At 41.9% G+C, this 23745-nt stretch overlaps 1 protein-coding gene across 6 annotated transcripts in view; it reads right to left on the bottom strand.

Moving 5' to 3' along the window:
* Positions 1-23745, bottom strand: part of KLF12 (KLF transcription factor 12) — a 251064-nt gene that overhangs the window by 178498 nt on the left and 48821 nt on the right. For all 6 annotated transcript variants that reach the window (XM_069880335.1, XM_069880370.1, XM_069880353.1 and 3 more), the window contains exon 2: positions 4939-5002. In XM_069880335.1, the coding sequence (XP_069736436.1) occupies positions 4939-4959 (21 nt within the window). In that variant the 5' untranslated portion in view covers positions 4960-5002. The remainder of the gene's footprint in view (positions 1-4938; positions 5003-23745) is intronic.

The following is a 23745-nucleotide window of genomic DNA, read 5'->3' as shown; positions in this document are numbered from 1 at the left end:
GACAGTAAGTAAAAGCAGTTCTGTCCTATGAATATGACTAGGCTCCAGACAACAAACTGCCTCCTATCTATTTATACTGTGAAATAGTCATTAAATATCAACTACCAACCAACTGTTGAGGGGCCCATTTTGATAAATGCAAGACAACAGATGAAATCAAAAGAACTTCCCAGTCTCCCTCTGCCTTGCTGAAAGGGGCCATCAGTCATTTTTAAGTGGTCATTTGTTACATTGTTTTATCCAAGATATTTATAATCATAATGAATTGAGACAAAACATCAAACTATAGACTCTTTGCCTGAGAGTAATCTAAACTGAAAAGCACATGACAGAAAGGACACATTGATGGACAGTGTGAAATAATTCCCTTGATATTAATGTATTGTACACTGTTGATGTTTCTAGTCATAATTATACTCCAAGAATCCACTGAACTACATTAGATGTGAAAGACTGCTTAAGACCAGTCACTTTCTCTTTAGGAAAACTGTACTTGTTTGTAACAGATATGGAGGGGACAGCTGACAACAAAAACCAAACATATTACCACATTGCTGCTAATATTATGACTATGCAAATAAAACCATAACATTTCCTTGAAATGCCCTCAAATACATTAAAAAAAAAAATTTATCATGACCCAACTTTAAGATCATAAAAAAAGTAAAGAGTGAAAGTCCAATAAGTCCTAACTTCATCCAAAATCAGGGAAGCTCCAAAGTCAGAGGAGATGACCAAGGGGCTTGCCAGTCCTCCCCACTTGTTTTTGGTTTAAAGTGTTGATCTTTATTTTGCCTGGGACTTTTTGAGCCACAGTTCCTCCCTGTCGGTTACCCACTTCCTTACCAGCTTCTCTGCCCTGGTCTCTCATCTCCATACAGCCACATTCAGTCACTGTAGACTGAAAAATGTAAACTTGAACTGTCCGATTCAACAGAAAATTGAATCTTGTAAACTGCGTGCATTCAATATACATAAGTATCATCAGGTTTATTTTGCATATTTCTCACTTTTCTGGGAAAGATTCATCTGACTTCATTTTATGAAACTGAAAAATTTACGTTCATATACTCCTCCTTAGCTGCATATATACTTAGATGTTACTTACTTATATAAAGTTACACTTATATTTAATGGTACATGGTCTGAGGCAGACCAACAAAGACCTAAAATAAACCAATATAACATACAGATTATAAAACCCAAGTTGTTTACATCCCCAATGACACAACGACAAGCCTTCAAAAGTTGGTTAGAAAAACAGCGATAAAGCGGAAGGCTGAGGCAGGGTGCAGGGTGAAATCCAATCTCCTTCCTAGTCGAGCCAGAACATTATCAAATTATCTTAATCATGACCACACGCATCAGGTCTGGCTGAGATGGAGTTAGTTTTCCCCAGAGCAGCCCTCAAAGTGCTGCGTTTTGTATTGGTAGCTACAGGGGTGGTTTCTGTGAGAAGGTGCTAGAAGCTTGCCCCCTGCAGCCCATGGTGCAGACCATGTAAGGCAGGCTATGTCCTGCAGCCCATGGAGATTAACGGTGGAGGAGATATTCACCTTCAGCCTGTGGAGAACCCTACACAGGAGTAGGTGGATGCCTGAAGGAGACTGTGACCCTATGGGAAGCCCATACTGGAGAAGGCTTCAGGCAGGACCTGTGGATCAATGAAGAAAGAAGCCACAATGGAGCAGGTTTGCTGGGAGGTCTTCTTACCCTGTGAGGGACCCACACTGGAGCGGTTTGTGAAGAACTGCAGCTCATGGGAAGGACTCACATTGGAGAAGTTTGTGAAGGACTGTCTCCCATGGGAGGGACCCCATGCTGGAGCAGGGGAAAAGAGTGAGGAGTCCTCTTCCTGAGGATGGAGCAGTGGCAGAAACAGCATGAGGTGAACTGACCACAACCTCCATTACCCGTTGCCCTGCATTGCTCATGGGGAGGACACAGAGAATTCAGGATTAAAGCTGAGCCAGGAGGGAAGGGAGGGGTGTGGAGAAGGTGTTTTAAGATTTGGTTTTATTTCTCATTACCCTGATCCAATTTTGATTGGTAATAAATTAAACTAATTTTCCCCAAGTCGAGCCCATTTTAGCCATGACAGTAATGGGTGAGTGATCTCACCCTGTCCTTATCTTGACCCGTGGGCCTTTCATTATATTTTCTCTCCCCTGTCCAGCTGAGGAAGGGCAGGGACAGAGCAGCCTTGGTGAGCGTGTGGCATCCAGTCAGGGTCAACTCACCACACCATACCATAGAGGAGCCCTCTCCATTTTTACTGCTTAAGTTTTCTAGAATCAGTCTTCCCAGAAAAAGAACTTTTAGCCTCAGACTTTGAATTCCTCTATATAAGCACTTTTTTTTTCTCCTCCAGTTATATGATTTAACCATGGTATTTTCCCAGTATAAAAGATTAATAGCTAGATTCAGAGCCATGGACGGTCAAACAGAAAGCATGCAAACAAATAACCCTGTATCCCCTTCCTTATCTGCACATATTTTGCATGGCTTCCCCACAGTTACTGCAGGATGTCATCAAAGGGCATGGGAGAGTGGAACTATGGTTTGACAAGAAAAAGGTCACCCTGTTCCCCTGTTCTTCCTTCTTTCTGCCTCCACACTGCGTTGAACCAGAAAGGTAAAAGCAGAGAGAGGGGAACAGAAGCACAGAACTATCAGTGCCACATCTCTCATGAAATTACAGTCTTTCCCAAGAAACTTGAGAAAAGGCCATGTGAGTCTAAGAGCCTTTTGTGTTTGCCTGATCTGGAATCCCTCCTGCTCTGCACAGACTGTCGTTGGGGCAGCCCTTCGAGGATCTGACAAATCCTTAACTCTTTCTGCCCTTGCATGTGTCACAAGGCAACTACTTAAGACGCTCCTCTAGTCTGGCCGAGTTTCTCTTCAATTGGATGCAAAGCTTTACCACGCTATGGTAGTACTGTGCTGTACAGTCTTCTGGGTAGCACAAGTCCCCTGTAACATGATGATCTCCAGAGATAACTTACAGATAATTAGTTTGGTCTTTGCACCCTCTCACGCTTTCTGCCAGTATAGAGCCACCCTGAGTTTGTACGCGCAGGACTGTATTGCTGCAGCTCTTGAAGATGCAAGCAGGGTTTTGGATAGTTTTTTGCTCTGTTACTCATAGCTAGGAGGTCTGAGTGCGGAAGTGTTTGCTCTCCTATGATGGAAGTCCATCCCGAGCTAGTCCATCAGCTATTGGTATGGACAGCAGCCACCAACAAGTCAACAATCAAACCAAGAAGAAATTCCTTAGGACTTTGGGTGCTGGTTTTAGCAGAAAATAACTGCTGGTTCATATCTGAGCACACAGGTCCCTGATCTCATACAGAAATTGTGTCAATCACTGCTGAGCTACCAATACCGCTGACTGTCCCTGTTAGGGTTTAAATTTGTCTCCTGGAGGCCGGAGGTGTTTCCTGGGACCTGTGGTATATGAAGCAGATATTCTATGCATGCTTCTGAGCTAAAGATTGTTGCACTGGTTGGTATTTCAGGAGACTGGATTCATGGAGAGAGATAATTCCCTCAAGTCTTACACTGTTTTTGAATCCAGAGGTAGCTAGGATCAGCATGTCCACTATTTTTATAAACACAAAAAAGCATACCCAAGAAGGAATTAAACTCTTCTCTATTTAAGACAGCTGTTGATAAATTGTAAAACATTTCAACTACTAAAATATTGATGGACAGATTTAGATTAGATATTAGGAAGAAATTTTTTACCATGAGGGTGGGGAGGAACTGGCACATGTTGCCCAGAGAAGTCATGGATGCCCTCTCCCTTCAGGCATTCAAGGCTGGGTTGGATGAGGCTTTGAGCAACCTGACCAGTGGGAGGTGTCCCTGCCCATGCAGGGGACTTGGAACTAGGTGATCTGTAAGGTCCTTTTCAACCCAAAACAATCTATGATTTTAGGATAAAACAAAATTATCACTGAGGTAGAAAAGAATTTTTGCCCTCCTGCATGACTTTGCTCAAGCTAATAGAACTATTGACTTAAATTTCTGCTATTGAACTGATTGTTCCCATCCAACTGGGATTCAGGGTATGAAGAAAGCTTTCTAGGAAAGAGGGTTTCCACCATAAGAAATCCCTTCTTGACCAGCAGAGTTCCCAGAATGCCTTATTTAACTGCACGGCATCCCACCAGACCACACCCTGCATCCTGCTGTACCATGTACTGCATCTGTCATTAAAATTCTTTTGCTTCAGTGCAAACCCACAGGCACAGTCAGCTTTGTTTAAACATCCTTGGCAAAAACTGGGGAACATCCCAGCTAAAGCCTATAGTTCACAGTTACCAACAAGTCAGACTGACAGATGTCATGGCCCACTGCATTTTATCACCCTACAGAGCATAACAATAAAGTCACTAAAGCACAGGGGTCCACTAACAGCTTCTTCCTTTTTAATAAGCACAAAAACGCATGCTGTCAGACAGCCATCTCTATATCAAAAAGGCAAAGCACCTGGATACCTTCAAAGATACCATAACCAATTTGTCTTCTTAAACAGCATTTGTCAATGTGGCTTCTGAGTGCCACTCATCAATGTATTAAGCTTCATAGCCAGTAGCTGTAATGGAAGATAACGTGTCTTTCACTCTCCCTTCATCCATGCACATAAGAATAATGAACACCACTACGCAGCAGCCCATTCAGAAACCTGGCTTCAAAGGAATTACCTACTTCTTTAATGTACTAGTGGGCTTTTCTTTGAACATTCAGGTTTGGTCAGAAGCTGTTGCATCAAGCTACAGCTGTGTTAAGCTATAGTATTCTCCTGCCTGAAAGGCAATACGGCATGTGAACCTCAGACCAGTTATTTAATCTACTCTGCTTTGTAACACAGTATAAATTTTTCATAATAGCAGTAATATCTATAATGCATATGGCTGTAAAAATGTCACCAACTTTTATGGCTTTCCTCTTCATATGAATATTCAGTCATCCATTCATCCCTAGGTCCACTTCAATCCTGAAAAAGAAAAGATGAAATAATTTAATTGATGTATTTTCTTAGAGGTTCATTAATTTATCAAATGCTATTGTACATGTAAATAAAATATCTAACCAACATGTGTTTCAAAGTAAAACGGAGGTCAGAAGAACAGCGAGTTTACAAGCACCTTAAAACTGGATAAATACGACAAAGTACACTGGAGAAAGCCTTATGTCCCCCCTGAACTAATGATTTTAGTCAATGCTCTCAATGTCTTTAATTTCTGAGTTGTGATTTGAGCACACTAAATCCCAGCTGCTTTAGTCTTCAGGGCCCATTATATTTCAGTATTCTGCGTGTGTACAGGTAAACTTTCCAGCAGTTACTGAGTGCAAATATTATTAACTGGTATTTCAAAATGTGTTTCCCAGAAATACTATGTGAGATTTGGACTATAATGCATTTAAAAGCCAAAATACATTTATTAGTGAACTCAGTCAGTATTCAAGCTATAGGAAATAACTGTGCAAGACCATTACAAAATTTGAATATGCATTTCTTGCAAGGTTTCCTATGGATAAATGATTATTTTAGTTATGTTTCTATGTGAACCTATACAAGAAAAATATATGTACAAGATTTAAATACTATATTAGATTTTTTGGAGGCTCCTTCAGGTTTAAGAAAAATACATAAAACCAGTAGTCAAACTTTTTTAAAGTTTTGAGGAAGGGAGGCTTCAGATGGCCAAAATTTATGTAACAGACAGTATGCCTTAAATCTCTTGCCAGAATATGTGCATATATCTGGAAGCAAATGCTACTTACATATGTCTCTGTTAATAATGGAAATGGTGTGATGTCAAGAATCTAAATCTGCTGTCAGAGTTGTTATAAACAATCTGCTATTATTTTCATATCTTTCAAAATAAGGTCATACTTCAAGAACCAGTGGAGCATCACCTGCCTTTTTTTAAACCACAACCCAGTATTTCTTTACTGCAGCATATACGACAGCATTGCTAGCATGTAAATCTGGGTGTTGTCCTGTGCAGGGATAGGGACTTGATGATCCTTATGGGTCCCTTCCAACTCAAGTCATTCTGTGATTCTGTTTCCGAACAGTAAGCAAACTTTTACACTGAAAACAAGACAAAAAGCTCCCCCCAGCATGTAAAATCAGTAAATATTCATATAACGTGCTACTATTATACAAGCTAAACACTATGAACTTAAATTGGTTTTATTAACCTTAATATATTCTTAGAAATACAATTAAATTCCAAATATTCATATGAATCATAAAAGGCTGCAAAATCATCACAAACACTGACCTAAGTAAATGTAAGTAAACACCATGCGCTTAGAGCATGCTAACTATTACAGACCCATCCTTTCCCAATTGCCCCATCTTTCATACGCCTTGTAGACTCTTTCCTTTTCATTGTTTAATCTACCTTGGAAATACCTGGATTGGTTCAAAATTTCCTTTTCGTGAAGTAGCCTTTTTTTTTAATTGCCCACTTGAAGAAACACCTTCAAGTTTCTAGCTGCTCTTTCTCTGTGCCAATGTCCAAAAATGGGACAAATGGACCAAGTTTTCTTATATCCTGGACTTAGAAGACAGGGTTATTTAACCCAAGTAGGAAATAATTTAGTCATCAATTTCTTTAAAATTAAATGTAACGTATTCACAAGCTTCATGGGCCTCTGTCAGAGAATTCAAGAATTTGACCTGTAACTGTTTCCAGTTCTCCAGGTTTTCTCACCATTACTCCTTCCTCAGGTGCACACTCACTCTTCTCCTGCAACACAACTTAGCTTCAAATTATGGATGACCACTGTTCTGTTAGGTTACTGCGAGAATGGCAAATACGGGTATATGTTTCAAAACTGCTAACATGCTGCTACCCAATGTGTCACAGCCGCAGCTAATTTTGTGTTACCACAACACATAGAGAGGCCCTCCTCATGAAAGAGCTAACCTAGTGTTGAGGATGGGTACCTTTTCATTAAGAGCAGCCACACACTTGCCCCATTTTCCTATGTTTATGATATTCCCTGCAAGAATCAGAAACTCCATAAAGCTGACATTCTGCAGAAGCTATAGATAAAAAACCAACACTGACCACACACCACAGGTCTGCAACAGTCCTTAATGTTTAGAATCAATAAAGGGTAGGAGAGGCTGAAATTCAGTGCAGCACTGCACTAAATCAGTGTACCCAAAATTCTACCTAAACTGCACTCTGAGAGTCTGTTTTCTTACCTTGGGTCTAGCCCCAAGGATCTTTGTAAGCCAAGTTCTTTACCATTGTAACTGAAATGAGACAAAATACTTCGATAGTTACCTGTAAAAAAGTTAAAAAACTTTAAATTCCAACATAAGCCACTGTCCCTCCAGCAGACACCAGATAGAGCAAGTTGAACTGTGTAGTGCAGCTTAAAACACATTTGGTTTAGGTTAAGGGTAACTGCTATATATTTTACAGACCTCATAGGACCAAAGGAGCACTTGCTATACATTCTTCTAATTCACTAAACAACTGTGATCATAAAGTTTATTTTGAACATAGCTGAAGTTTTTGATGGTCTTTGACTGCAATCTCTATTCAAACAGGGTTACTTGCCTTAAGATGAGAGCCCCCCGCCGCCAACATCTTTGTTGCTCTGACGCAGTGTCATAACAAAAATATCTCAAGCCGCACAAAATATTTCTGAAAATTAGTTTAATGCTTCAACTTCTGGTTTTCACTGGTATTTTAATAAAAGTAAAGAGATGCAGGAGGCAGAGAGTGGGATGCTTGTTGCTAGGCGATACCTAGCTCTCCTGAACTCCTACAGACTGAAATATTTATCCAGACTCCCACGAAGAATGACATCTAGCACAGAGAAAGAGCAGAGGCACGCACTTAACTGAAGTACATCATGATGCAAAGTAAGAAGCAGCAGCTCTGCCACCAGCTCAGTCCCTGGGGCTCCTAAGCCGAGGAGGCTGGAGTCTGGTATAGAGGGGTGGGGGTGGTGATGATGCAGCTCCTCCTGAACATCCACCCTGATTTCAGCTGAGTCTCATGGGGTGACGCCTCCAACACTTTTACACCAAACCAGAATGATCTCAATGCCATTGGGCTCTTGACAGAACAAGAAAATGCCTCCTTCGCTCACCTGTGTTATTTTTCTGTTGCTTGGAGTTTTTCCCCAAATAGTTATATTCAAAGAACACGTTTCCATAGAATAAAACATGCAGCTAGCCAGATGTGGATGAACAATCCATTACCCAAACATACAACCTTCGCATGATGCTCCTCCACCTCCTCCCTTTACAAGGTTTATTCAATGATTAAACTTTCAAGGAGTGCTTACACAGCCTTTCAGTAGAGGCTTAGTGAAGTAAATATTAATCTTTACAGGGTCTTTTATATGACATTAATGAATTATTTTGAATGGAACAGCATCAAGGATAAGTCCCAGACTTTCTGGGACTTATGGATTAATTTCAAGAACTCTCCCTTCTCCCTTGAACTTGAGGGTCTGGTTTGAGAAGAATAATTATATATAAATATGCTATATTTCTTAATTTCAGCGAATTACTACTCAGGGAAAGACAATGTCTTTGAGTACTATTTAAAAAACCCTGCAATGGTATCAACGTACAAAAATGTAATTAGAATGTGTGTGCACACTGTTACGTTGTAAATGTAAAAGAAGAGTTAGTTAAAATCTGGAGAAGAGTCCTCAAATGCCTGGATTTAGGTAATAATCAGTGGTCAGTCTAGAAGAGTGCAATAAATTGCAGGGAGCAGAGGAAAATGCAGCAAAATACTACATCCCCCTTGAATTTTTATTCTAAAAGTAGCTGTTATCTTTGACACTCTCAGTTGTTTGAAGGGATAGCTCTGAAACCTTGATATTCCCTTCACAACTCTAGGTTAAACAGAATTACATTGGGTTTTGTTAGATCTAAATACAATAAGATTTTGATAAACACAGTCCCACATCACTTGGGACAGCTCCTCTGACACAAGGAAATTTTCATGTTACAGTGCACGCACCTAGCACAAGGTCTCTTAGTTCACCACCTTACCCTCACACACCGTTCAAACTCCACACGAGAGTTAAAATTTTATTTACCAGCCTGTGCACAAATTCAAAGGACTTAGTGAGTCTTTTCTTATTACAAGAATTACAGCTTTACACACATATATATTTAGAATCATAGGATCATTGATGTTGGAAAAGACCTCGAAGATCTTTAAGTCCAACCATCAGTTTAAAACCACTGTACCCACCACTCTTTCAGTAAAGGTATTTTTTCTAATATCCAATCTCAACCTGCCCTGGTGCAACTTATTTGCACACACAAATACACACATACATACACATACATATATACATGAATAAAAAACATGTACACATATTGTCATAAATTTTTGGTGCACCGATTAAACATTCTTTGTAAATAATTTTTTGTCTTACAGAATCTGCTAAAAGTGTACTTTCTAATCTATCATCAAAACAACACAGGATTTTCAGCCAAGCTGTAGAAAGAAACTATGTTTCTGAATCCATAAAAAAATGGAATTTTGAAAAAAGTTATCTTTCCCTTTATCTCCAAACTTCCTTTCTAGCTTCATTTTCAGACTTTCTTCAGCAAAACCGTACATATTACTCTCCAGATAATGAAGATGTAAGATTTCTACTTATAAAAGCTTATAAGCATCTGAAAGAAACTATAGACCAGCAATATTTAAAAACCGGTTATTCCTAATTTCAGGTTGGAATCATGCATGTTGTGTTTCTACATTTTGTTTGCACTTCAGACAAAAGAAATGTGATTAAGTGTACCAAATATTAAGTCAAAGCGTGAAATCCAAAAGGAAGTTATCCCATAGGAAAACTGCTCATGTTTAAATTAGGATAAGAGGAAAGAGACTTGCCAGTGATTCTTCCATATCATCAGTGCGGGGAAAGGATAAACACCAACCTCTCCAGCAGATGTTTCATCAAGAGACCATAGAGGATGTACAGAAAAAGATTTAATTGTATAGGTTTCATATTCTTATTTTTGCCCTGTTAATAAGGATTTGCATTATCAAATGCAATGCTATCATCCACTCCCCCTCTTCTGATTTAATCCTTTTACCCAGAAGAAGTTAATGCTCAGAATAGAGCCAGCTCTACTTGCAGTACAGGCAGCAGTACTTAGGTTCTATTCTCAATGTTGCAAGATCATCTCCATTTATATTCTAACCCATTCAAAAATAAAGCAAGGGTTTTCTTTATTTCCTGTTAAGAGGCTGCTGAATCCAGGAGATCATCAGCAGAACAAACAATCCTTGCACTAGTATGCTGTTATAAATGAAACATCCAGAGCTAAAGGACAAGGTCTCCAGTTTCCTTAAGACATTCAGTGGAGCACCAGTTCCATGCTGACCATGTATCAGATGAGTCGTTCTTTATCAGGTGCAGTGATGGGATGAGGGGGAATGGTTTAAGCAGAAAGACGGGAGATTTAGATTAGATATTAGCAAGAATATTTTTTCTGCCAGGATGGTGAAGCATGGGAACAGGTTGCCCAGAGAAGTTGTGGATGCCCCATCCCTAGAGGTGTCCAAGGCCAGACTGAATGAGGCTTTGAGCAACCTGATCCACTGGAAGGTGTCCCTGCTCGTGGCAGGAGAGTTGGAACTGGATTATATGGAACGAGTCCAGAGAAGAGCAACAAAGCTGGTGAGGGGGCTGGAGAGCAGGCCTTATGAGGAGCGGCTGAGAGAGCTGGGGTTGTTTGGCCTAGAGAAGAGGAGGCTGAGGGGAGACCTCATTGCTCTCTACAACTACCTGAAAGGAGGTTGTAGAGAGGAGGGAGCTGGCTTCTTCTCCCAAGTGATGGGGGACAGGACAGAATCACAGAATCACAGAATAACCAGGTTGGAAGAGACCCACCGGATCACCGAGTCCAACCGTTCCTACCAAACACTAAACCATATCCCTCAGCACCTCGTCCACCCGTGCCTTAAACACCTCCAGGGAAGGTGACTCAACCACCTCCCTGTGCAGCCTGTTCCAGTGCCCAATGACCCTTTCTGTAAAGAAATTTTTCCTAACGTCTAGCCTAAACCTCCCCTGGCAGAGCTTGAGGCCATTCCCTCTTGTCCTGTCCCCTTGCACTTGGGAGAAGAGGCCAGCACCCTCCTCTCTACAACGTCCTTTCAGGCAGTTGTAGAGAGCAATGAGGTCACCCCTCAGCCTCCTCTTCTCCAGGCTAAACAACCCCAGCTCTCTCAGCCATTCCTCATAAGGCCTGTTCTCCAGCCCTTTCACCAGCTTTGTTGCTCTTCTCTGGACTCGCTCCAGAGCCTCAACATCCTTCTTGTGGTGAGGGGCCCAGAACGGAACACAGGATTCGAGGAGCGGTCTCACCAGTGCCGAGTACAGAGGGAGGATAACCTCCCTGGACCTGCTGGTCACGCCGTTTCTGATACAAGCCAAGATGCCATTGGCCTTCTTGGCCACCTGGGCACACTGCTGGCTCATGTTCGGTCAGTTGTCATCCAACACCCCCAGGTCCCTCTCCTCCAGGCAGCTTTCTAGACAGACTTCTCCTAGTCTGTAGCACTGCATAGGGTTGTTGTGCCCCAAGTGCAGGACCCGGCATTTGGCCTTGTTAAACCTCATGCCATTGGACTCTGCCCAGCGGTCCAGCCTGTTCAGATCCCTTTGCAGAGCCTCCCGACCCTCCAGCAGATCGACACTTCCACCCAGCTTAGTGTCGTCCGCAAACTTGCTAAGGGTGCAAGGACAAGAGGGAATGGCCTCAAGCTCCACCAGGGGAGATTTAGGCTGGACATTAGGAATAAATTCTTCACAGAAAGGGTCATTGGGCACTGGAACAGGCTGCCCAGGGAGGTGGTTGAGTCACCTTCCCTGGAGGTGTTTAAGGCACGGGTGGACGAGGTGCTAAGGGGCATGGTTTAGTGTTTGATAGGAATGGTTGGACTCGATGATCCGGTGGGTCTCTTCCAACCTGGTTATTCTATGATTCTATGATATTTAGGTCCCTTCCAATCCAAACCATTCTATGAAACTTCTCATGGTGTAAGCAACCACTCAACTACCTGATCTAAGGGAGGGTAGCTGAACATGTAAGGCCCCATGCTACAACTCCTAAGGAACGAGCACAACTTCACTGCAGACACGTGCCAAAATCCGCTTTCTGTCAACCCAGCTGCAGTGAGCATCCCAGATTTGGTAACAGAGCACAGGTACCAGAGATTTAGCCTGCAAGAAAGACTGAAACACACGAACGTCAAATAGACTAATTCTGCCCCAGATGCAAATACTACCCACCCTTATGCTGCTCCTCAGAGTTGCTTTCAGAGGGAACACCAGGACAATGGAAAAATCAGACTATGAAGAAAAAATGTAACACTGTTTATATTTAGTAGATTATATAAACCCTGGCATGTCTTCTGTTCTTATGCTGTGCAAGATGTTGTAAAGAAGTTAGAGAATAGCACTAACCATCATCCCATAGCAGACAAAACACCACATGGCTTTCCCTTTACCACAGCGTCAAGCATGATGTGCCAACTTTCCCAGCAAAGCCACTTAAAGAATTAGCAAAACCAGAATATGTTGTGCCCATTAATCTTCTTGTAAAGGAGGAAACAAAATTATTCCCACAAGCTAAAGAAGCTGTAAGTTTACAACAACCTTCTGATGACGAAGAAAAACTATGTTGATGTCCGTCATCACTGGCACAGGCAGCAAAAGCCAACACCTCATTTCACCAAGCCCCAGCCTGGAGATCATAGAATGATAAAATGGTTCGGGTTTGAAGGGACATTAATGACCTTCCAGTTCCAACCTCCCTGCCATGGGCAGAGACACCTTCCACTGGATCATGTTGCTCAAAGCCTCATCCAGCCTGGCCTGGAACACCTCCAAGAATGGGCATCCACAACTTCTCTGAGCAACTATGATTCTCTGTTCTCCATATTTTGGCTTTTCAATGTTTTAAATTTACTGCTAGCAGCATAGGTTGCTGGTGCTACCTACTCTAAGATGCCACCAAAACAGAACCAGTCTCACACGATGCTCTCCTGTTGAAAAGGTTTTGTTACTGAAGATGAAGCAATTACAAAAGCATTATGACAGGATCAAATTTCAATTAAATAACACCACTACACACAATCAAAGCAGTGAAAGCAGTCCAGAGGCAACAACATCATTATCCTAATGATGACCTTTTTCACTAGCTACATCACTTCCATTCTTAATCCCACTAATTCATTAGATTATTCTGCTTTCCCAGCTGCATTTTCCAATCTAACATAGAGTTGAAGCAGACTTTGCTCATGTCTTTTTCCCTTACCAACAAGCCAAGTGACCGTAACAGGATATCGGTCTGGTGATTCATCTGCCTGTCCATTTTCACGTCCCGCTACTCACAGCAGTCACGCTAAAATACAAGCGTCAAGTAGTCAGGAAATATCAACAGGCCCCTAATCTTTAGGGTATCAAATATGGCAAGTCATCCTCTTGCATGGAAAAACCTCATGGACCAGGCCCAGTGCTTTAAATGGCTTTGACACACAGAGAAGGATTAGAACAAGCCAGCATCATCTCAAAAAGAAAAAGCAACAAGGTCTGGCTTCCCAACAAGTAAATTCACTAAAAAGCCACAAGCTTAACTGGAAACATCTTAACCCTCAGTTTGTCAGCAAATACAATGTACACTCTTTTAAACATATTCTGAAAGAAATAATGTTGCATTTGTTTTGCATTTTTTTTCTTATCACAGTTTGAAAAAAGTCCACAAGGAAACCTTACATTGAACACATTCAGAAAGGGTGTGTTATCTAAATTCAGAAGCAGGTTTATACTACTATCCAGGGATGACACTCACAAACATCTTGTTACTATCCTGTAAATGCCCGCAAAATACAAACGTCTCTAGGCTACAACACGGATGCAAAAGTTTTGCAGAAGCTGCTCTTTTGAAGCTTCATAGAATGGCTTGGGTTGAAAAGGGCCTTAAGGATCATCCAGTTCCAACCACTCTGTCGTGGGCAGGGACGCTTTCCACTGGATCAGGTTGCTCAAAGCCTTATCCACTCTGGCCTGGAACACCTCCACGAATGGGCATCCACAACTTCTCTGGACAACCTGTTCTAATGCCTCATCATCCTCACAGTAAAAAAAATTCTTCCAAATATCTAATCTAAATGTACCTTCAGTTTCCTGAAGACTAGCATGCCTACGATGGTAACAGCAGTGCCACCTGCGTCTTCCCATCTTTTTCACACTTTCTATCCAGCACACTTATATGAGCACAGGTTCTGGGTTCAGGAGAGACAAAGTTTTAAACAGAAATGACTGAACAGGCAGTCATAATGCCCTCCCCTCTCTTGAGGACGCAACAGAAATAAGAAGTAGCTGTGTTAAGTTCTGTTACTGAGTTAGAGTGATTAAGTGGAAAGAAGGATGGGACAACATAAACCTCCATAAAAAGGGATCATAAAAGTCTCCTGCACACCTTGGAAAGCAGGATAGTGCCCTGAGCTGGAGAAGGTTTGCTAAGCACCTCAGCGGGAGAGTAGCGCCACGCTGCCTCTCTGGGGCTCAGCTTCCTGACAGAGTCATGCTTTCCCTTCAGCCCTCCAAGCTACACTGAGAAAAACATCTCCTCTACAGAAGTGAGAGGCATTAACACTAAATTAAACTAAGTTAAGCTTCAAGCAGCCAATGAACATTAGCTGGAATTTAAGCCATAGCCACCCCCAAGGCAAGGTCCAGCAGAGTAGGACGTTCTGTATAAGTCACAACTGATGTCTTCTGAGCTGCTCTCTAACTGAAGGAATTTAGCAAGAGGGAGGCAGTGTAGCCAGGAGAACCACAATCCTCCTCCACTACTGTTAGTGGTGTACCAGATCAGCATCCTCATCATCAAGCCCTCCCTCTGCTTTCACTGCTTCATTTTCACTGTTGCCACCTAAAGAGCTGTTAACAGAGAATTCACATAAATTGTAAAAACTAGGATAGAGGAAACCTCAAGAGATCGTCTAGTCTCTCCACAGCAATTCACACCACTGTGATTACCTCAAAAATCATTACATCTTCATTACATCCATTATAGACAAGCTTCAAGAATAGAATCACTGAACCTGCAAAGCAAAACTGCCCGTAGCACCCAGATTCATCCTGATCCACTTTGAAGACAAAACATCTGCTTCAACTTACCACAAACAGAACAAAAATAGTCTGTGTATGCAGGCTGGGAGCTTGCCAAGATCTCTGATATTTACTTCAATTGTTCCTATAGCCATCTATAAAGTAAACATTTTTCAATGGAAAATTAGGATTAAACCTCCGCACAAAATATGACTAATTCTAATAAACTCTGTGCCTTCTAAGGATATTTTGCAGATCAAATATCACAGATGATGCCTGCAAAATGTTTTGAAGATGAAAAGCAAGATGAATTATTATCACAAAGTTTTAGCTGTCAAGAGCAAGAGGGAATGTAAGAAAACGGCATTTTCACTCCTCAGTCTGATATGAAACTACACAGTAGTCTCTCAAACAGGAAAAAACCCAATTGACACACAACAGCAATCAGTCCTCCAATTTCTTAAAACCTGATTTTCTACACAAGCTTTATGATCTGTGCCCCCTGAAACAATAACGGGAGTGGCACAAGGCAGTTCCTTCATGCAGATGTTGGTGTTCCCCTGGTTACATTTATCTTCTGAAAGATGCAAGGCTGTTGCTACTCAAGTCAGATGAAGTGTCCAAATAGCATTAAACTCTGTAACACCAGCACATCTAGGTCATTAAAAAAGTCCTTGAAGATGATGATCTAATCGGTTGTGATCCCTAATGAAATACAAATAAAGTACTTAGTCCATATATTTTATTTTTTTTATTTCAATGCATCTTGACTCAAGCTACGTAAAGATGAAGTGTAAATCTGTACCAGCAAAGGGTCTATATGTTAATAAAGAACAGGAGTGAATGCACTCAGAATTCTAACACTGTTCTCACCACTAAAATAAAAATCTTTTTAGTACAGTAAAAGGATACATGGAAATGTAGATATCCTCAAGGTAATCATGTACAGAAGGCGTTATTACTTTATACAGACCCTTCTAAGTACTTCTGATCTCTTGGGATTTGGTTACATCCGATTAGTCACACCCAGAGAACCACCATAAATAACAACAGGATTTTTTTCTATTGAATATACAAAACCACGCAAACTAATCTTTTTTTAGTATTATAAATTGACCATACAATATTAATATGGTTTTAGCTATAAGGATCATGATCATTATATATATTTAAATACACACACTTATATACTCTCCCCTTAATGCTACAGTCACGTAAGAAAACAATGCTGATAAAAGCAGTTAAACATCAATACTCAAATTGCTAAAGACAAGGGCAAACTAACAGGAATGGAAAAGAAACAGAAGGAAGGAAACCAGAAGAAAAACTCTCAAATGCCACTGAAAAGTAGAGAAGGGAAATGAATACAGGTTTACTGCAATGCATGCTACTGCATTTGCATTTTTTCTGCTTCTCAGAAATGGAAACAGAAGAGCATTAATGATAGTGAAGACTGTCTAGCTTACTGCCACCACAAAAGAACTTATCAAGCCCTAGAGTGCAAACCTGGGGTTACGCACAGTATCTCTTTAAAGAGACTAAACGACTCTGTAAAATACAGCAAATGGAAAAGCATCCTTTCCATTTATTTGGCTAGATTCATTTCTCTAAGTCTGAATTTTTTTTAATGAGACTCTTTTCAGGGAAGTAGCAGGTAAGTCCAGAAATTGACCACTAATTTATGACCATGCCCTCCTACTGACTTTAAAGCAGGTGTATCTGTGAATTTTTGCTTGCTTGCTCACACTCCAGTGCCCTGGCTTTGCCATTTTTAGCAATTCCTTCCTGTGTGAACAAGCTCAAGCGTCAGCTTCTCTTTCAAATGCAGACAGGAAGTCCTGCCACCAAAGCTACAAATGGTGCAAGGGAGAGGTAAAAGGTAGCAGCATGATGAAGATGTACATTTTTTGTATTAGTTCATATTTAAAGAGAAAAACAAAAATAGCATATAACAGATACAGTCTAAAAGAGAAAGGGTTAAATCTGTGATCTAGGGTAAAACAAAGAGGAGACAATGGCAAAGAGGGAGACCTCTCAACATATGGTGGAACAAGGCAAGGACAGGACAAAGCATCAGTAAAAGGAAGCAAAAAAACATGACCTTCAACAGCCAGGACTGCCTTTCATAAATACCCCACGTGCAAGTTTCTGCATGTGAAATACAGGGGAAATAGATCTATGAAAATATGAACTGAACGAGTACCTTGCAGATGATTGACAGAAGCAGAATGATTGAAATAAAACCCATAAAGACAGAGGGAACCAAAGGGTGCCAGAATAAACTCATTCCTCAAACAATACCAAAAAGATATCTGGAAGATTTCCACAAAAGAAATATTACTACTATGAAACTCACAGGATTCCTTATGTACATCAGATAAATTGTCCTTCACCTCTAATTACTGGACTACAGAGAAGGTGAAAAGCCAGAAGGATCACTGGCCTCAAAATATATTTGCCACCTACTTAGAGTCATAAAACCATAGAATCACAGAATGGTTTGGGTTCGAAGGGACCTTAAAAATCATGCAGTTCCAAAACCGCTGCCATGGGCAGGGACACCTTCCACGGGTCAGGTTGCCCAAAGCCTCATCCACCCTGGCCTTGAACACCTCCAGGGATGGGACATCCATGACTTCTCTGGGCAACCTGTTTCACTTCCTCCTACGCTTCCCGATAAAGAGCCCCTCCTCAGGTTTCCTGTAGGTCCCCCTTAAGTATTGGAAGGCTCCTGTAAGGTCTCCCCGGAGCCTGCTCTTCTCTGGCACTGGAACAGGTTGCCCAGAGAAGTCATGGATGCTCCGTCACTGGAGGAGTTCAAGGCCAGGCTGGATGAGGCTTTGAGCAACCTAATCTAGTGAAAGGTGTCCCTGCCCATGGAAGGGGGTCTGGAACTGGATGATCTTTAAGCTCCCTACCAATCCAAACCTTTCTACGATTCTGTGACACTCCACCAACTGTTTGGGTTTTTTTCTTCTACACACACACGATATGTTTATGTCAGCACGTTATAATCCATATGAGATATTTTATATCTTCCAAAAGGAAATTTCAAGTTTCATATTTTTATGTACAAACTAAGAACATGAATCAATGATGAAACAGAAGGAGGAACAGATTTCTGTATTTCCTTATCATCTGTGAACAAAGCACCAGGATGCATACATGACATTAATCACCCAGGACTCCACAGATTGCATCAGCAGCATTGCATATGGAATCCACAATTATTACTATACTTTCATGCTAAAGTTAGACTGCTCTCAGTACTGAGGACTCAGGGGACATGTTCAGTTCAACTGTTGCAACCTCAGACAATATTGTTCCTTCCTTTTAGAAAAATAACACTGTCCAGGTTATGTCTCAGTTGCCACACTGAAACAGAGTTTTTCAGCAACATTTGTAATCTTTTTTTCCCAATGCTGTAAGTGATTTAATACAAAAGCAGAGAGAATGAACACAAAGCAGACTGTGGAAAATCCTGCCTGCATTTCAGCCATAAATCATGAAGGTCACGCTTGGTTTCAGGCCATGGGACACATCTATCCTTGGGAAATAGCTGAAAGAGGGCAGAAAGCGCTGCCTTCCTCCGGCTCACTATGCACACGATGGCTCCAGGCATCTCTCCAGAGCCTCCGCTGCCTTCAGCCACGGATGCCACGAACTGCATCCATCAGGCATCCACAGCAGAAGCCCAAGGGCAAGTGAACAGACCTTCCTCCCTGTGCTGTATCACACTAAGGATAGACAGCATTCCACATTTTTCTGAAAGCAAGCAACAACCGAGCCACTAGCAGTAGTACTCAATGAATAGTAAGAAAAAAAAAAACAAACCAAAACCAAACGGTTCGAACCAAATATCTAGCTCTCTGCCCCATAACTATCTTTGCAATGCAACTGTAATTTCTGTAATTTCAAAGAGAAGCACCATATTATTACCTGGAGCCCTGCGTTCGCTTCTGGAGCTCACAACACACGTAAGACACGCAATTGTTTAAGTGAGTCCAGAGTAAGCTACAAAGATGATCAGACGGCTGGAGCATCTCCCATGCCAGGACAGGCTGAGAGTTGGGGTTGTTCAGCCTGGAGAAGAGAAGGCTCCAGGGAGACCTTATAGAGACCTTCCACTACTTAAAGGGGGCCGACAGGAACACTGGGGAGGGGGTCTTTTATCAGGAAGCACAGGAATAGGATAAGGGGTAACCGTTTTAAGCTGAGAGAGGGCAGATTTAAATTAGATATTAGAAAGAATTTTTTTTTTTCCTGTGAAGGTGGGAAGCACTGGCACAGGTTGCCCAGAGAAATCGTGGATGACCCAACCCTGGAGGTGTTGAAGGCCAGGGTAGATGAAGCTTTGGGCAACTTGATCCACTGGAAGGTGTCCCTGCTTATGGCTGGGGTGGGTGGAACTGCATGATCTTCAAGGTCCCTTCCAACCCAAACCGTTCTATGGTTGTATGTTTCTATGACTTTTAAATTATCAAGTCACACACTATACAGCTGCAGAGGGGAAAAAAACAAAACCAAAAAAAAACGCCAAAACAAACAAACCCCAAACCAACACTAACCATGAAAGCAAAGCACCCTCTTTCTCAAAATATAGTCACAAGATCTGGTTGTTTTAACTTTTTGACCCATGTTCTCCAGGGTAGGGATGGAAGGAAGGAGGATAAATACATGTTGCCCAGGAAAGCTTAACAATGCAGATTCACTGTCACACTGTTATTGGTAAAACACAGAGCCAGTTTCACCTCATGGATTTTGAAGTGGGGAAACATAGGGGATATAATTATTATATTGACAAGTCATAGAAGTATTAAGAGAAGTATGGCAAGCACAGTTTTACACATTAGCTTTCACTGAAAATCAGAGGAAAAACCACAGATTTATGACACTTTTGATTATGACTATAGTGTATAAATTTAGCTCGAAGGCAAGAAAAAAACACCATGTTGGTGTAACTCAAATTTTTAATACCATAAATTTGCAGCAAATCCTTCAGGACCATGTATTAGGAATGCTACAGACCTAGTGTTTACCTTTTCTGTACACAAATATGTGAACAGACTGTGTGAGATGCCAGGGACATTCATTTACGAAAGAAGCATGGGTTGTTTCACAGCCCAACAAAGGTTTACTCACTGCCTCCAAGCATCAAAATTATTAAAATCATTGCTGTCATTCAATTTACACCCAAACAGGTTTTGACTGTGGTAGTAACACTTTCTAGATCTTGACATAGACTGAGATATATTTAGTAGATAAAAGTTGTACTTCAGAAAAATATCTATGGTTTAATTATTTATTTTGCCTCTTGTATTGCTTACTTCATGCTTAATTTAATACCGTATTTCTTTTTATCAATTTAAAAATCAAAAGCACAGCCAGAAGTGCCATGTCCTACCAAGGAATAATCCAGACCCAGCACAAGCCAACCCCAACTGTAGTCCTGATTTTTGTCCTTTACCACCCAGGAAACCCTTTGTGCACCCCATTCATGGCTTCCTCAGCTGTAAAGCAGAACAGCAACTCTACCAGCAGAAGATCACCACATTTCTTGGTGGAAGGCATAGTTAATCAAAACAGACAAATCCACCTAAAACTGTGGTGCCATCAGCTCTTTCCTACCTCACCTCTGCTCATTTAATCATAGAATCATAGAATAGTTGGAAGGGACCTTAAAAATCATCTAGCTCAACCCCCCTGCCATAGGCAGGGACATCCCACTAGATCAAGCTGCCCAAGGCCCCATCCAACCTGGCCTTAAACACCTCCAGAGATGGGGGACATCCAAAACTCCCTTGAGCAACCTGTTCCAGTGTCTCACCACTCTCATGGTGAAGAAATTCTTCCTTATATCATACCTAAATCTGCTCCTCTGCAGTTTATATCTGTTCCCCCTCGTCCTATCATCACAAGCTTTCATGAATAGTCCTTCTCCAGCTTTCTTGCGGACCCCTTTCAGGTACTGCAAGGTTGCCATAAGGTCTCCTCAGAGCCTTCTCTTCTCCAGGCTGAACAAACACAACAGTCTCAGCCTGTCCTCATACGCAAGGTGCTCCAGCCCTCGGACCATCTTTGTAACCCTCCTCTGGACCTGTTCCAACAGCTCCATATCCTTCATACATTGAGGCTTCCAGAACTGGACACAGTACTCCAGATGACGTCTCATACAAGAGAGGAACAGAGGGGCAGAATCAACTCCCTTGCCTTGCTGGCCATGCTTCTTTTGATGCAGCCCAGGAGACGGTTGCTGTGGTTGCACCATCATAGAAATCCAATAAGTTGGTCAAACAGGATTTGTCCCTGCTGAGGCTGTGCTGGCTGCCATTAATCACCTCCATACCCTCCATGTGCTTTAGCATAGCTTCTAGGAGGATCTGTTCCATGATCTTCCTAGGCACAGAGGTGAGTGAATTCACCTCACTGACTCTTGGTTTGAGAGGTTCACGAACTCTGATGTTCACCTGAATTCTTTGGAGAACTAAGGTCCTCAGGCTGGACCGCTGGGCTGAGACCAATGGCATGAGGTTTAACAAGGCCAAATGCTGGGACCCATCCTGCATTTGGGGCACAACAACCCTGTGCAGTGCTACAGACTAGGAGAAGTCTGGCTAGAAAGCTGCCTGGAGGAGAGGGACCTGGGGGTGTTGGTTGACAGCCGACTGAACATGAGCCAGCAGTGTGCCCAGGTGGCCAAGAAGGCCAATGGCATCTTGGCTTGGATCAGAAACGGCGTGACCAGCAGGTCCAGGGAGGTTATTCTCCCTCTGTACTCAGCACTGGTGAGACCGCTCCTTGAATACTGTGTTCGGTTCTGGGCCCCTCACCACAAGAAGGATGTTGAGGCTCTGGAGCGAGTCCAGGGAAGGGCAACGAAGCTGGTGAAGGGGCTGGAGAACAGGTCTTATGAGGAATGGCTGAGAGAGCTGGGGTTGTTTAGCCTGGAGAAGAGAAGGCTGAGGGGAGACCTTATTGCTGTCTACAACTACCTGAAAGGAGGTTGTGGAGAGGAGGGAGCTGGCCTCTTCTCCCAAGTGACAGGGGACAGGACAAGATGGAATGGCCTCAGGCTCCACCAGGGGAGGTTTAGGCTGGACATTAGAAAAAATATTTTCAAGGAAAGGGTCATTGGGCACTGAAACAGTCTGCCCAGGGAAGTAGTCGGGTCACCATTCCTGGAAGTGTTTAAGGGACAGGTGGATGAGGTGCTGAGGGGCACAGCTTAGTGGTTGATAGGAACGGTTTGATTCAATGATCCTGTGGGTCTTTTCCAACCTAGTGATTCTGCAATTCTGTGAAAACTACAAATTCCTTTAAAAAAAAATTAATTTCCAGCCACGTTAGTGAACTGAATCTGCTTGCCCAGACACCAAATCAGTAGTGGGAGCAACATATGGCAGAGAGTACAAAAAGAAGGAGAAGGGGAAATGGCGACCACTGCTTCTGGCACAGTGAGATGCAGGGTGAGCAAAGTCAGTCTCATCAAAACCGTATCTGGAGGACAAATGGGACAACATGCCAACCGCTGTTATTACAGAACCTAACTACTTTCTAGAATTTTTACGTTCTTCAGTAATGGCATGAATTTTACAGAGCATTTTTAAGTCATAACAACACTTCTGCTTGGTGTATCAAGCTAGAGAGATGTCAGGAATTCATCCACAAGAGTTGGTAGGATCAAGTTCTGTGACTCTAATCATTTCATTTTTCCCGTAATTCTGGAATCATCTCAGGACTTGTCTCCTGTTGACAGAGCTATACATTTTCTCATTAAACTTCACTGGGATCAATCCTTAACGTAACTGCAATCCCGAAACATAAAGAAAACTCTCTATAAAAAGGAGATGAAGAGTCCACAGGAGTATTTTTATTTCTCAATGCTCCTTCTCTTAACATTACAGACATACTTCAAAAGAAAATTAAATTAACCCATGAGTGCTTTTTAACTGTCAGATATGACGCCAATAGGCTCTTTAACAAAGACAAGAAGTAGGATACGCTGCAATGGCTTTCAGTACTTTGCTTCCATATGAGTGAACGTGTTCAAAACTTTACCTGCACGGTGTCTTACAGTAGACAGTATAAAAGGCATATTTAAAATACATATGGTTTTATAGAGGCAAAAGAAAATAACCACAAAGCCTTCAAGATTTGCTCATAGGTCCAGCAAAAGAGAAAAGTCCCCGACCCAGCTCCGAAGCCAATGGAGCACACAGTCATATGCCCATCTAGGAATACTTCAGCACAGTCTCTAAAGACTTTATTTAAGAAAACAGATCACTCCCAGGTAATTCAAAGCCACTATTATTACTGGGCAATACCTTTACTCTAGTCATACACAGAACATTAGCCTTCTTTTCTAGACAATGTGGCATTCCTATTGTATTGCAGAATTCTCTACAGTACAGTACAATCTAACATCTGCCGTCCTGTTAACTGGTTTTCTATAGGCAGCAGCTAATTCATACGTGAAGTGACTTGGGTTTTATTTTTGTTGAGATATCCTATGCAAAGTTTCTGCTCGGAACACATTTTTACAGCTGAGAATTTGCAGCCCTTGAAGATATGGATTTCCAGGTGAAACTAAAGGTGGTAAAAGAA

The sequence above is a fragment of the Phaenicophaeus curvirostris genome, chromosome 1, assembly GCF_032191515.1.
Source record: "Phaenicophaeus curvirostris isolate KB17595 chromosome 1, BPBGC_Pcur_1.0, whole genome shotgun sequence".
In the NCBI taxonomy this organism is placed as follows: domain Eukaryota; kingdom Metazoa; phylum Chordata; class Aves; order Cuculiformes; family Cuculidae; genus Phaenicophaeus; species Phaenicophaeus curvirostris.
Note: the sequence above shows the minus strand (reverse complement) of the source record. Positions and strands in the feature narration are given on the sequence as shown.